The sequence below is a fragment of the Acomys minous genome, assembly GCF_964271855.1.
Source record: "Acomys minous genome assembly, chromosome: 2".
In the NCBI taxonomy this organism is placed as follows: domain Eukaryota; kingdom Metazoa; phylum Chordata; class Mammalia; order Rodentia; family Muridae; genus Acomys; species Acomys minous.
The window spans coordinates 12,368,003-12,383,258 of record NC_140484.1 but is presented as its reverse complement, the minus strand read 5'-3'; the positions used below and the strand labels follow the sequence as shown (position 1 = coordinate 12,383,258).

General features: G+C 44.4%; 1 protein-coding gene across 1 annotated transcript in view; it reads left to right on the top strand.

The window, feature by feature from the left end:
- SORCS3 (sortilin related VPS10 domain containing receptor 3) overlaps positions 1-15,256 on the top strand; it is a 613,431-nt gene that overhangs the window by 275,945 nt on the left and 322,230 nt on the right. The window contains exon 3 of the mRNA XM_084772036.1: positions 608-707. Coding sequence (XP_084628162.1) covers positions 608-707 — 100 coding nt within the window. The remainder of the gene's footprint in view (positions 1-607; positions 708-15,256) is intronic.

Below are 15,256 nucleotides of genomic sequence, written 5' to 3'. Positions count from 1 at the left end.
TGATCTGTGATGTAGGCATGTAAGACATCAGAGTCTCTTCCGGTGTTGCCTCTTTCGACCACTGGACCTGGCGTGAGCTTGGGCATTCCCTGCTGTCCGATGACACCTCCTTTGTTTTAGGTTAAGTGCAGGGGTGTGAAGTTGGCTGTAGCGTAGTGTCTGTGGAAAACCCCATCGTTCGCCATACGTGGAAAATGCTGAGGTCTCACTTTGTGGTTTACACTCATAGTATAGAACTGAGCGTTGGTGGTGAGCACTTGTCCCCTGCCCAGTGCTGCATAAAGAGCCACTGAGTGAGCTGTGTGGGAGGTGGTGGGCAGTGTCCAGCAGCTTCGTTAACAACACAGTTTCACAAAGAGGAGAAAGTAGGTCTTTGAGAAAGGCTGGGAGCGAAGCAGAACAAGCTTAGGAGGAGGAAGGTGCATTAGTCTAATTGCTCTTCTAAAACTAATAGGCTTTTTTATCTCTGAAGGACACTCTGAATCACTCGTGTGATTTGTGAACAGAGATGTAGGCATGGGTGGAGTAATCCTGGCTCCCCTTTAATTGCAATCCCTCCTTTGATGACACAATCTCTCCCCTTCTTGTTTTCCCTCTTTTACTGCAGGTCAGTAGATTATGGTGCCACCTATGAAAAACTGAATGACAAAGTGGGTTTGAAGACAGTCCTCAGTTACCTCTATGTCAATCCCACCAACAAAAGGAAGGTAAGAGAAGGGGTTGGGGGCTCCTGTATCTTGCTTCTGGGTAGCAGGGCAGCTCGAGGCCATGAGCTAAGAACAAACACAACAGCTATCATACCATTTGCGGAGGGCTTACTTTATGTGCTGGGAACCACACAAGCAGTCTCTGATTGCAACAAGAGCCTTGATAATATTCATAAAAATATACATGGTGGGAACAGCAACACCTGTGAGATGACATCCAGGTCCTAGACTGTCTGGAGAAATGTCTTAGGTTCTGTGGTCAGTCAACAGGGGCTAGTCATATTTCACTGACTAGTAAGAAACATTCCTGAAATCTATTAACTCCCACCTTGGAGGCTCTTCTGGGAAAGCAGTTACAAAGTGCAGATGTATTTTTTTTTCTCACTCTGGTCAGGGAAAGACAAAAAGGCAGTTTTATGAGTTTGTTTCTGAAATGAGCAATAGAAATTAATGTTTCTCGGAATCATTTGTGATTCTTGAGACCTTTATCACTCATTCAGGGAACGATGAGATTGGGTTCTGTTTGACTTGGGCTAGATTGGAACCCCTGGCTGTCAGTGACAGAAATACATTGCACATGGTGATTTATTTTTTAACCAGAATATTCACTTTAATATAAACCTCTCATCTTTACTCACTGAGACAAAAGGACAAGTCGATATAAAGAAATGCATTCATTTGCTTCTCTGTTCAGTTTGAACCCTGTACCATTATTATGACCTTGGAATGCAGCTTTTTTAGCTTTCAATTTTTCAGACTCCCTTTAAAATATTTCTAGAAATGTAAACGTGTCATTACTGGATTCTCTTTCCAGCTCACATTAAGCAAGATTCTTCTGATTCTCTCCGTTCCCAGGTTACCTTCAGCTCCCTGCGCTCTTTGGCAGTGGGCTCCAGCAGGTTTTGTGGTTAATCTTGTGGCCTCACTTGCTTTTCACCTAATGAGTTATTTATTTAACAGATGGCCACCGCTTTCCTTGGAGGCTGTGAATCCATTAGATGAGATCTGTTGCTCACACGGCAAAACTGTAAATTGTGCTTTTATTTATATAGTTGCTCATCATATGGTCAGTGCATTTTTTTTCCTTCGAGAACAAATATTTCTCCAAATCTTCTTAGTTAATAAGCCATTAGGTTAGAGATAGAAGTGGTGTGTATGTGTGTCATTTGCCTCTCAGTAGCACTCTTGGGCAGTCACAATCCATGAATGATGGATCTGTTATCAACTTCCTAATGGGAACGTTTGGGGGATAAGGCTGAAGGAAGTTGGATTTGAGGCGTATAGTATCATCTGTCTTACAGACTGTGACTAGGATGAACATCATGTCATCTAGCAGGTGTCATCATTCTGTTGAAGTGAGAAAATTGATGTGAGAAGCCTAGAACTTCTCTCATTGTCCTCAGTCAATGATATGGTGGCATCAGAGTTATTTTAGCGACCTTGACCCACTCCTACTACATTTGATGTGAATTCTGTCTCACTGGCCATTGACTATAAATAGTTCATCACCTGGGTTTGCATTTGACTATGGTCAGGTACTCTAGTATTTTGGGACGTCTCTGAGCCTGGCACTTAGAAGATCTAAAACAGTGGATTATATCTGCAAACAGGAGTCAGGAAGGCTTGCCCCACTAGAAGAACAGCTATGTTATTGTGGAGCCTGTTGAGTGCCAGCCTGCAGCTTCCCAATCTCCTTACAGGAAATAAACACCCGTGGGTCCTCAGAATTCAGTATTATCACTTGAGCCTTGTCCTCAGGCCTATGCAATATGGCGACTGCCAGGGTCAAGTCTGTTTACCAGCCCTGTGTTTTGTAGAGTCTGGCTAATGGCCGTGTATGTCGCAGCCAGAGAGGCTTCATGCCCATCCACGAATCTATCTGAGAAGTGATCTTTGAGTGGACAGGGAATTGCAGGCATGCTGTGTTCTAATTGTTCTGGCTCCAAAGCTACTGCCACCTGCAGCTTTAGAGACAGTGTTGGAAATGGCAAGAGTAATACGCAGGTCTAACTGCCAAGGAACGTGGTGCCTCTTTGCAGTGTGAGGGTGTATTTTGCGCCCCCTCTCTGTCTCTCTCTCTCTCTCTGTCTCTCTGTCTCTCTCTTTCTTTTTCTGTCCCTCCCTCTCTCTCTCTCCCTCCCTCCCCTGCCTTTCTCTTTCTCTCTCCCTCCCTCCCTCCCCCCTCTCGTGTGTGTGTGTGTGTGTGTGTGTGTGTGTGTGTGTGTGTGTGTATGCGCACACACACATACATGCATGCATGTGTGGTGGATCTAACATTGGATTAGAAACATGACTTCATTTTATTGAGCTTCTAACAGTTTCCACGTACTGGACTACGTTGAGCACTATAATATCTAAGGCCACTCTCACTTGCATCTGGAAGCTTTATCGCTATTGTACACATGAGGAAACTAAGGCTTCAGCAAGTGTCAGTGTCTTTTTGTAAAATACCTGATGAGCTGTCTGTGACTCCATTCTGTTTTCTCTGGCCCTGGAGCGTGGCTGGCGTTGCCACAGGTATAGACCTCAAGAGGACTGCAGTTGTCATGGTATCAGCAGTAACAGGGCTACCTGAGGGTCTTTGCTCATTACAATTGGAGGACTGGCAATTTCTGGGAGGTGGAAAGGTCTGGTAGGTCCTCTGTTTTTTAATTGATTTACCAGTGAGAAGGATAATCACTTCCAGGCTTCCCTGCAGAAATACAGTGGGAATCACCCAGTCAGCTCTTTTCTGATGAGGATGCTGTCTCTGTCAAGTTGCTGAAGAGGTACTGTACATATGACCAACAGGTTACGCAGGCCCATACAAGTCTTCAGATACAGCCTCGTAGACCCGAGATACCTCTATACAAAACAGAAAATAAAACTTAGAACTGTCAGATTTCTGCTTTCCCTGACCCACATCTCCCGATAGTGTTGGGGAATGGAGAAACTAAGCAGCTCACAGATATTAACATCTCTGGTGCTTGAGTCCTACAGAAAAAAGTGGATGTATCAAACAAAGTGACTTGTTGTTCTATGGCAATCTGCAAGTGTCTACCTCTAAAGAAAATGTCTGGGAAGGAAGAGTTCATGATTTCAGAAGTGTGCAATTCTTCCTCGGTAAAGAAAATGCATGCATGCCAAATGGACACGCAGACCTGGAGGTGCAAATTGCAGTGCATGCACAGGTCAGGAGGACACTGGTCAGGCAGTGGTGCTTGATTTCTACAGTGCTCTAGATGACTGTCTCATAGGACAGTAGGAGCCTTGTAGTGTCCAGAGATGGTTAATGCACTCTTTCATATTTAAAAAATCAGATTTGCATAAGAGATTTGCTATATCAATTTTCACATGAAATCTTTTAAGGGATAATTTTAGATGATGCAGAGCTCACAGCTCGAGGTGGCAGGATTAACCTGGTTTCTTGTGTCCAGTTTGAATGCATTATTCACTATAAGGAGAAAGGTCACATGTGAAAAGTTGATATTGGCAAATTGGCCTTCAGGTAGAGGATAACACTTAGATGACCATGAGAGCTCGTACTGACTGTTCTTAGCATCATGATTTCAGACTAGACATCAGACTTTCGTAGAGCCCCGCTACCTGTCCGTGTTTCTGGTAGGGTTGACACCATTTTTTTTTTCACTGCCAGCTCCCTCCAGATCTTCCTGGACTGGACATAACTCCTAGAAGCCTGGCTGTTTATAAAGCCTCAGCTGTGCCTCATTCACTCGGGCACTGCCACTGTGTCTTATTCACCCGGTGTGCTGCCACCTTCTCCTTTTCTGTTGTCTCCCCTGTCTCTTAAAACCAAACCTGCTGACTGCCCGTGTGAGATTGATGGCTGTGCTGACGGAGAGAAATGGTTCCACTCCTGTTCCTTCACAACCACCTTGTTGTTCTTCCCTCGTAAGTTAACACAGCTAGTAGAGGGCTAGAACAATGTGTCAGGAGAGGTGTTTAGCAGAAAATGTGTGAGGGGAGGAGTGAGGAAATAAGAGAACGCACGGTCGCTCACCGAGTGGAAGTCCAAGCCCATTTCTTCTTAGGGTGTCCCTCATCGTGGGGGTAAGGAATCAGAAGCATGGGGACCACTGTAAGGACAGACGGCGTTTTCTACGCTCCCATCTTCATCTCCAAGTACGACCCAGTCACACAGAGGCCTCGAAGTTGTGCTTTGATTCAACTAATCAAGTAAAGGAAAAAGAGCCCAGAGTAATTCTTGGAAATCCATTCTTTAGTCACAAAGTCCTTCTCTCAGCAAATACATGGTATGTGGTCCCCAGTATAAATTACTGCAGTATGCTGCAGCCAAGAATTTATTTAAAGGCTCATTAAAATGATTGCTATTTTTTTTTCGTTTGCATTTTATTTGAAAATGGGAAGAATATAAACTCATAGCCTGGATAGTCTCCAAACTGCCCTTTAGTCTTTCTTAACAAACATATTATCCTTTTTAAAAATAAAAATATAATTTCAGTGAGATTATCTTGCTATTTAAGAGGAATAATAAAATTAGCTACTTAACTACACTTTTGGGGGGCTTTATGTTTGTCCAACATATTTTAAAATTTGATTACTATTGGTTTGAAGTTTTCGTGTGTGTATTGAGGATTTCAACAATGTATTATGAAGATGGCAGGGTTCAAAACTAAGGAAAGAGGGATTATCTTTTTCTTCTGTGTAGTGCTAGTTTAGGCTGCAACAAAGAACAAAAAGAAGCTTGTGCCTCGAGATGGTGCATGAGAGACTGGTCTTGTTTACCTGCCTGGATTATCCAAGGATCTCAGCTACTCAACCAAACCATGAGAAGAGATTCCATTTAGGCTGGTTGTCCACCAAGGGCACAATACAAAGTTGAAACTTGGAGCAGGAAGATGAAGGTTGAACTTGAAGGAGAAGGCATAGGAGAGGGCAGCTTGAGGGAGAATGTATTGTGACATCCTGGATGGTAAGTGGCAGTTAAGATGTTTGTACTTTAGAGGCTTTATAATTGAAGGTAGTGTTCTCAGTCTGAACATGACACTTGGAGGGCTGGAGGGATGGCTCAGTGTTCAGAGCACTCAAAGGCCTGTGAGCTGTACCCACACCTAGCAGCTCACAACCCCCTCTAACTCCAGTTCCAGAAAAGCCAGTGTCCTCTTCTGGCCTCTGTGGGCACTTACACACATGCCACAGACACAGAACTGCCACCCCCAAATGAAGAGGATACCCTCTAACTAGACAGGACTCCTAGTGGAGTGAAGGAGAATACCAACCCACCCACAAAAACTTCAACCCAAAATTTACCCTGCCTACAAGATCTACAGGGATAAAGATAGAGCAGAGATTAAGAGAATATCCAACCATTGCCTGGCTCAACCTGGCCCATGGGAGAGAGCCAACCCCTGACACTATTAGCAATACTCTGCTAGGCTCACAGACAGGACCCTAGCATAGCTGTCCTCTGAGAGGCTACGTCCATAAGTTGATCTAAAAAGATGCATAGACTCACAGCAAAATGGAAAAGTGTGTTTGGGGGGTGGGGGTGGGGTGATAGAAGGACCTCAAGGCGACAGGAGTGTCACAAGAAAACCAACAGAGCCAACTAACCAGAGCCCAGAGGGGCTTGTAGAGACTGAAGCACCAACCAAGAACCATGCATAGACTTGACTCAGGCCCCCTACACAGAGGTAGCAGATGGGTAGCTCAATGTGGGTCCCCTAGTAAGGGGAGTAGAGGCTGTCTCTGACATGGACGTGGTTGCCTGCTTTCTGGTTACTCCCCTTGGCGTTGCTGCCTTGCCAGGCCTCGGGGAAGAGTACATCTCAGTCCTGATGTGATTTGATGAACTGGGGCTGGAGGTCTGGCCTTTTTTTGAGGAATAGGGGAGGGGGGAGGGGGAAGAGGGAGGGAGTGTGGGACCAGGAGGAGAGGAGAGAGGGGTTACTATAGGGATGTAAAGTGAATAAATAAATTAATTTAAAATTATTCTTTTTTTTTACAGTTTTTTATTAATTTATTCATATTACATCTCAGTTGTTAGCCCATCCCTTGTATCCTCCCATTCCTCCCTTCCTCCTGCTCCCCTCCCCCCACTCCCCTCCCCTATGTCTGTGACTCACTTATATCGAGACACTAGTCCAAGGGGTACGTCCCCATGAAAAACTGTACCTACCAGGAAAGTGGGTCAGAAGGGAGGACATCCTATTGAGACTTTAGATGTGAGAAGCCTGGGAGAATGAGGAAATAGAAGGATCCAGCGGGTCCTGGAAAACTATAGGTGGGTCTGGGCCCTGGGGTCCTCCGCAAACTATGGCAACAGCAAAGGAAAATATAGGCAGTAAACTTCAAACCCCTACCCAGACTAGCCAATGGACAGGACATTCTCTACCGTTAAGTGGAGAAGGAGATCTGACTTTCACACAAACTCTGGTGCCCCATATTGGACCATGTCCCTTGGATAGAGACGCCTGGTGGCACTCAGAGGAAGGATAATAGGTCACCAAGGAGAGACTCGATACCCTATGAACATATACAGGGGGAGGAGGTCCCCCTCAGTCACAGTTAAAATTATTCCTTTAAAAATAGAATGAAATACAGTGTCCACACAGAAGGAAAACACGAGCCTGTGGCATAATTAGAGGCCATGGAAGGTAGATTCAAAAACTGTGAAGACCTTGGGAGGAAATTTGGATTTAGAGGAAGTGAAAAAAATGGCAATTAAATGTGGAAGTAAAGGCAGGGGGTACTAACAGGTGTATTGGGTTTCAAAGCTGCGAGTTGTGAGATGGGTTAAGAGTAGATATCCTGCCTCACCTCTGACCCCAATAGCTCAGAGGTGGAGTTAATTCTCAGTGTGGAAAGGTCTGAGAAGTGTAGCAGCTTCCAGAAGAAGCTCCACACCATGAGATCCATGTCAGGAAGGCTGGTGCCATGACTATTAGGGTAATGAGGTAACTGACTGAAGATACTGCAGTGTCTCCTCTGCTGCCCAGCCCTCAGCTGATATCCACAGTGTGTTTTCTAAGCGTTGCAAGCTCTAACAGTGTTAGCAGAATTCTCAAGAGCAGGGTACCAGAATGTTCATCCCACCATTTGGGTGCACAGTTATACAGAAAGTGCATCCCCCTGCCCCTGAGGTACAGATAGTAAGGCGAACAACCATCAGTGCCAGTACCAGGGAGAGAAAGGATTTTTATTTTCTTTCTCCCTTGTTGAGCTGAACGGAGCAAACTGGTTGCTGCTGGCATGCATGCTCCCTTTGCCCCTGGCCTGCACTCCCATTACTAGACCAAGGTCATAATAGCAGAAGTCATTCCATGGAACACTTTCTTCTGGCGAGTGTGTCCAGGTAATGAGGGTGGGAGTCCTGGGAGCTTTGTATCAGCCACATTTCTCAGGTGCAGCTTGAGAGTCAGTGAGTCCGTGCTCCCTAAACTGGGGTCTGAGCTAGCCATGCAGATGGAGACACAGTGTCCTGGACAAATGGAGGTCTTTGTTCATGCTAGCAGCCCGATGTGGAGGGCCTCCTGAGTGCAGATGCAGAGTGTTAGCTCTGTCATCCCACAGTGCAAGTCTAACTCTGAGAAATGGCCTGGGCTTCCTTATGGGAGACCAAAGGGAAGTGGTGATCCAGAGAGGACAGAGGTACAAGAAATGTACAGACTGTCTTCTGGCTAAGCTGCCAGCGATACAGAAGGTGATGGTTCTCCTAGATCTTCTTATGTACTTTCTCCCTAGACCCAACAAGGCCAATGGATGGTGGCGAGGAAAGAGCTTCCAGTGCAGCCTGTGTCTTCTTGCTGTGTGAACCGAAATGATTTATTTTTATTTCTTGAAGCCTCCGTTTTCCCATGTATAAGTGGTGCTTGTAGTAGTCTTATTAATTTTTCAGAATAGCTTTAAAAATTGAGTGACAATGCATGGGGCCCGGTGTAAAGCAGGGGCACCAGAGGATACCTTTCTGTCCTCCAGCTAAATGATCTCCTTTGTCCTTTCCCTTTGCTCAGTGATATCTCGAAGTCCCCAGGTGCTCTCTACCTGTGTAGCATACATCTGTCCTGCGAGAAGAAATCTATGCCTTTCCCAATCTAGCTCTAGGCAAAGTTTTTGCACCTTCTATAACAAAAGGCTATGTTCTCCGTGTTCCTCCTGTTTCTCACTCCATCCCTCCTTTCATCAATCAACTGATGGGCTGTACGTCATTTAAGGAAGTAGCAGTTTAAATTAATGTTCTCACAGCTCTGACAAGTATATACAAGGCATTTCCACCCATCATTTCCTAATTCCTAGTTGACAAGTAGAGCTACTCAGAGCGTGAATTCATATTCTGGTCTGCTTGCTGCAGAGCTTCAGACAGCTCCTCCATCACTGTGTACCCCACCAAATTCTACCTGCTCCTCCATCACTGTGTACCCCACCAAATTCTACCTGCTCCTCCATCACTATGTACCCCACCTAATTCTACCTGCTCCTTCATCACTGTGTACCCCACCAAATTCTACCTGCTCTTCCATCACTATGTACCCCCACCTAATTATACCTGCTCCTCCATCACTGTGTACCCCCACCTAATTATACCTGCTCCTCCATCACTGTGTACCCCCACCAAATTATACTTGCTCCCCATCACTTGATATCCCCAATCAAAACTCTACCTGCTCCACATCACTATGCCTCCCTACTAAACTCTAACTTCTCCTCCATCAGTGTGCTTTTCCACCAAACGCTATCTGCTCCTCCATGACTGTGTACCCCACAAACTCTACCTGCTCCTCTATCACTGTGCTTTCCCACAAACTCCACCTGCTCTTCCATCACTGTGCCCCTCAGCAATTCTACCTGATCCTGCATCACTGTCTAACTCACCAAATTCTACCTGCTTCTCCATCACTGTGCCCCACTCACTGAACTATCTCCAACTGTGCAGACTCATCAGAGACCTTGACTGCAGGTTAACTCCCCAACACTACATGTCCATAGATCTTTCTATGGAGCTGCAGAGTTTTACACATTGACTGCCTAAACCTCACCCTAGCACATGTACTTAAGGGCAACGTTCATTTGGAAATAAGAGTTAGGAGAGAGCTAGTGGCTCCAAATATGAGATTTTCAGTTATATGAGCTGGTATTGTGCAGGGGTTAGGAGCAGCAATTAGTCTCTGATTGGGGATTTGGAAGGAGAATGAGGACTAGTGCTTACAGAGCACTTTAGTCATGCAAAAAAAAAAATCAATGCAGAAACTGAGTCCCAGTAAGAAGAGACTTATCAGGTCTTCATAGTCAGCACTGGCTTTGGTGATTCTCAGGACACTTCTGTGCAATTACCCAGAAAGACACTTATGTCACAGGGAGACCTATGTATGTACAGAGCTAAGAGGAAAGTGATAGCTGAGAGATGGGTGTGGTACTCTTGACTTAGAAATCCTAGAGCTTCCAGGCACTGGTATTAGGGTTTGGTCAAGTCTTCAGACCATGGTAGTTGTAATGGAGAACTTGCCCATGAGCATGTGGTTAGTCCATCAAATCCACAGGACCAAGCTGGACTCAGAGTACCCACATGCAGCAAGATCAGAAGAGAGCCCGAGCCACGGTTCAACAATGAGGAAAAAACCCTCCAAACCAGGGAGCATTTGCTCCCATGTAAAGTCTAAGAGGAGGCACCAGACAGAAAGACTAGCCTCAAGAGAGAAACGAGAAGTTCTAGAACATTATTGGGCCATAAAGTGGAAAGCCTAGGGTTCAGTGTTGAGCCTGGGAAATTAATGGCAGGTAGTTTTTCTTTTTCTTTACAGTACCTTTTGCCTGTAGGGATGCTATCAGAGAAGCACTTGACTGATTAATGAAACAGCCAGGCTGGGCTAGACAAGGACAGCCACATAAGAAGAGTAGCAGAGAGATAGGATGCAATGATGCAATTATCCAAAGTGGTCTTTGGCCTGAACCCTGGCTCTTCAATCATTCTGGAAGAGGTGGTGGCAGTAAATATATGCAGGCTAGATCTTTGTGACTGCACTCTGAACCCGCAGAGAAGTGAGCTGATGTCGGAGCAGAGCTGAGCACAGGCTGGCTGGAAACTGGGTGTGGAAAAATGAACTTCTGGCTTCCTGGTCTCAGCTGCCCCACCTTGATCCCAAGTCGCAGAACATTAGCATTCGAGACCTCGAGGGAGAGCAGCCTTGCAGACAGGAGGTTGTAAAAAAGTTATTTGTCTGTGAAGGTTTTTCTCGGCATTAACAGCGTTATGGTGTGTCTGTCTGGAGATCTGTCTTGTCCCAGCTGGACTCTGTGTCAGTTGCAAATGCCTTAGAGTTCTCCTTGTCTTGAGTGGCTATAAAGATAATTTCTCTTTAGTCTCACAGCTGGTGGCATGTGAGCCTTTCCATGTTGAATCTGCCCTAGAGGATTAAGGCAGGAGCGTGAGGCTTGAACCATCAACCCTAGACAAAAAGGGTACATGAACAATAGTGACACGTACATAACTGATCTTCCAATGACAGTGCAGACAGGACTTGTTGCTTGTCTTCAGGAATCATGCAAGTCCTTGTGTGGGAACCTTCCATAGCATCCCAAATGGGAGAAGATACCCATGCTTTCTCTTGTTGAGTCTGCGGTCATGAATCTAGCTGTTCAGGTTTGAACTTGCCCCATTCAACCATATCTTCCTTATTATCTGGGGCAAGTTTTAGTTGTTCAAGACTTCAGGCTATTTTGTATAAAATGGGTCTCCTTCTTGCCCCCCATGTCAGTCGCCATGCATTGGCTCTATGACACACAGCAGACTCTACCTCTATCCCCAAAAGGTGGGATATTGACTACCTTGCGTGATAAAATTTCAAGTCTAATACTCCAGTTTGAATTCTCGGATTCAGTAATATCTTCCAGGACACAGTTCTTTCTACCTTTATTGTCTGGTATCTAGAACTGTACTGTATATCCTGAGAAAAAAAATCTCCTGTCATGTATGACCAGTGCTTTGCATGGACTCTGATGTCATATTGAGACAGAAAAACAGCCAGAAGCGTGACCCAAGATATTTCAAAGCCCACAGCTCCCAGCACTGCTTTGTGCTGGCTTGCTCACATTTAGATTAGCTGGCCTAGGGTGACCTGCGTGGTGCTCAGGCTCATCTCACATGAAGGGCCATGCCAAAATAAAACAGGTGTTCCCTAACAAGAAGGAGCAGCAGAGCAAAAGTATATGTAACAAAGCCCACCACACTGCCTCACCGGGTCTTTCGAACATCAGTGAGATAAACCATGTAAGTTTAGCATCTTTCTTATTTTCCATCTTTCCTGTCTTTGCACCTTGGCTGTCACCGAGAAGTGCTCATTCCACCGAGCAAAAACATACTTCTCTTTCAACCTTGAGCACAAACCTTCCAAGAAGTCTTCCTGATACTCCAGTGTCTAATCTCCTCTGAAATCCTAGATAGGATTCTAGCCCCAAACTCTAGAAACCATATAGCTAGCAATGGGCTGATTGTTTGAAGGGAATTAAGCATTCCCCAGACCCTGCCTATCCCATGTCCCCCTTTTCTTCCCCTCTGCATTGTGTCTGGAGAGAGCTGGAGACGCAGGTTAGACCCCAGCTCCTGTGGGATGCTACTCTAAACTGGCCCACGCAATGAATCTGAGGGTTGGAAAATTTGTCTAACGTAGGGATTTCTTCATATTGGACACAAAATTAATTCAAGATCAAGCATGCAGTGTACTCATTACATGACTCCCCTGCAACATATGCTGTCACATCATACAACACCAATAGACAGGACTTGTGCACTTTGGTCAGGTTTAAGGCCATTGAATGTCATGAGTTTCAGTGTTTTTGCTCTACATGTATTGCCTACCTTTACTGAAACATCCTGGGTTAATGATGAAAACATGTGTCCAATCCTTTCCTGCTATCAGTTCATCACACTCAGCTATTGAGTTAGTATATCTTTATATTAGACTGTGCTAGCATGTTTGGATTTTTTAAATTGTTGTTTGAGTTGCTGACAAGTTTCATAAAAATTGTTAAATGAACTTTGGATTGGGATCAGGAATTCCTGAAATGGCCCTGAAAATACCTCTGTCATTTGTATTACCTGTTTACTCAAAGTTACTCTTTCAAAATTGATGTTTTTTAAAATAAAAAATTGGGTCAGCACTGAAAAATGTTGAAGGTGCCATATAACCTGCAGTATCAGATATTCAGCCAAGGTTTAATTACTTATGAAAAGAAACAAACACACCAAAACACATTTCACTATTATGCAAGTTTTTGTCTTCAATAAATGATAAAATGTATGTATACTAAAATTGTTTTAAATTAGATTTCTATAATTTGTTATACTGAATGTTTGATTGTATACCTATTTATATGTATATATACAAAGGGTATCATTGAAAATATATCAGATAAAAGGGGTCACGACTGAAAATCTTGAGCATGTCCTGATTTAGTGCTGAGGAGATGGCTCAGCGTGTGGAAACTTGAGTTTGTGTCTCCAGCATCACTGTGTGCAAGATGTGAGAGTGTGTATGAACAGTTCAGCAATCCTACAGGGAGTTGACGTGGACTCATTAGATTGTATATACATGTGCTATACTCATGTGTACATGTGTGTACACATGTGATATGCATCCTTCCCTCCCAAATGCATGACTACTTCTTGTTTATTTATCATAATCACACACACGTGTGTGTATGTATGCATGTGTATGTATAACCTATTGGGTCCATTCTGCATTGCTTATGTCTAGATGCTAGATGTGTCCAGGGATGACCACTTAGGACTGGACAGTCTGTGTGGGAGTTAGTCCTTGGAGGAAACTCATTCTCCCTCTCTCAGTAGCCAATGACCAGCTGCGACTCTTCATGTAGGTGTAGGACTTTGTGGAACTTCCCTGTTTGTGTTGGTATGCCTTCTGGTTCAACTGTAGTTTATTAAGCTTTCAAGGTGGCCATGTTGTATTTCTAGCGTCAAGAACCACTGGACTAATTGGAGTGATGAAACCTGACATTAGCACAATATTTTCAGCGTCTTTCGTTCTCCAGGTCTTTGCTCTCATGGAGGCGTGCTCATGACGGTGGTAAGAACTGTGGCTCCTGAAAGGAATGAGGCAATGTACATAAGCTAGCTTTCTGTCACTGAGACAAAATGTGCGATACGGTAACTTATGTGGAGAAAAGCTTTACTTTAGCTTATGATTTAGAGTATTTAGGCCATTTTTGCTGAGCCCTATTGGGAAGGATATCTTGTGGGGAGTGCAAGGCAAGGAAACTGTTTCCTTCATCGCGTGCAAGAAATCAGAGTGGGGAGGGGGAGACAGAGACAGAGACAGAGAGGCAGAAGAGCTCAAGGGTGAATGACTCTAATATGTCCTAAATTTCTTCCTGTAGGCCTTACCTTTCAGAGATCCTGTTACTTTCTAGTCAATTCTGAGGATCAAGTCTTAACACCTGGGTCATTTCAAATGTAAACTGTGGCACAGTGGTTCTGCCTGTCAAGTTGAAGAAGCTCACAGTGAACCTACCATTCAGTTATTTCAATACATCATTCTGAGGCTGCCAAGGACTAACGGCGGTGTCGGGGAGAGGGCTTTCTAGGGACAGACAGCTGTAGCTGCCATCATACAGAGTTGTGACAGCAAATTACACTCAGAAACACCCAACAAGCTGAGTGGAGGTTGAGGGAAAGCTGCCATCAGGTGGTAGCAAGGGATAAAGAGTCCATGAGAGCCAAGACTCCTAGGCTGGGCTTCTCTTGGATCAAGTCTGTGTTCTAGAAAGATCCCTTGGGGAACAGAGTAGAGGTCCAACTTAAGGAAAAGATGAAACAGACGGCAAAGAGTCACACATGGTATTGCTTTGGTAAAATGAACCACGATTATGAGATACCAGGATGTGAAACCAGGAGATATTTATTTGTGATTCAAATGCATTCACAAGATGGGGTATTCTGTAGTGTTTTTTGCAGTGTGAATTGTTATGAAATGCTATTCGTTATGAGTTTTCTTTTTTAGTGGTCATAAAATTATATGTTTGAAACTAAGTGAGCAACATCTGTATTGTAATGTGGGGGGGGGAGGGGCAGGGAGTTGCCAAGACATTGCCCTATGCATGAAACAATGGGAACATAAAGTCTTGCCACAGTGAAAAAGGAAGAGGAGACATATAAAAATATTATAAAGGTAAAATTATGCACCTTTGTGTTTTCTTGGATGTTGGGGTATAAAAAGAACCTGTTAAGGTTGTACCTAGCTGTTAAAGTTCAGTGTTAGGGCAAATAGATGGGAGCTGGGGGCAGGGCTGGATATAGTAGTAAGGCATAGATGGGCTGTAGTAGAGAAGTTTATGGGAAAAATCGTTAACTTGGTTGGGCCATTTTGATGCCATTTTGGGTGACTGTTAGCTACTTTGCTTCATATTTCTGGATCTTAGGATGGGCTGGGCTAGAATTACAGAACACACGAGTCTTCTTGGCAAGCAGATGACTTTAGCAATGAAATCTCTATGGACCCTTTTGTGTTGAACACAGGATCAAGTGCAAATAAATCCAGTTTATTGTCAATCTTTCAGGCATTTATTGAAAATTCACT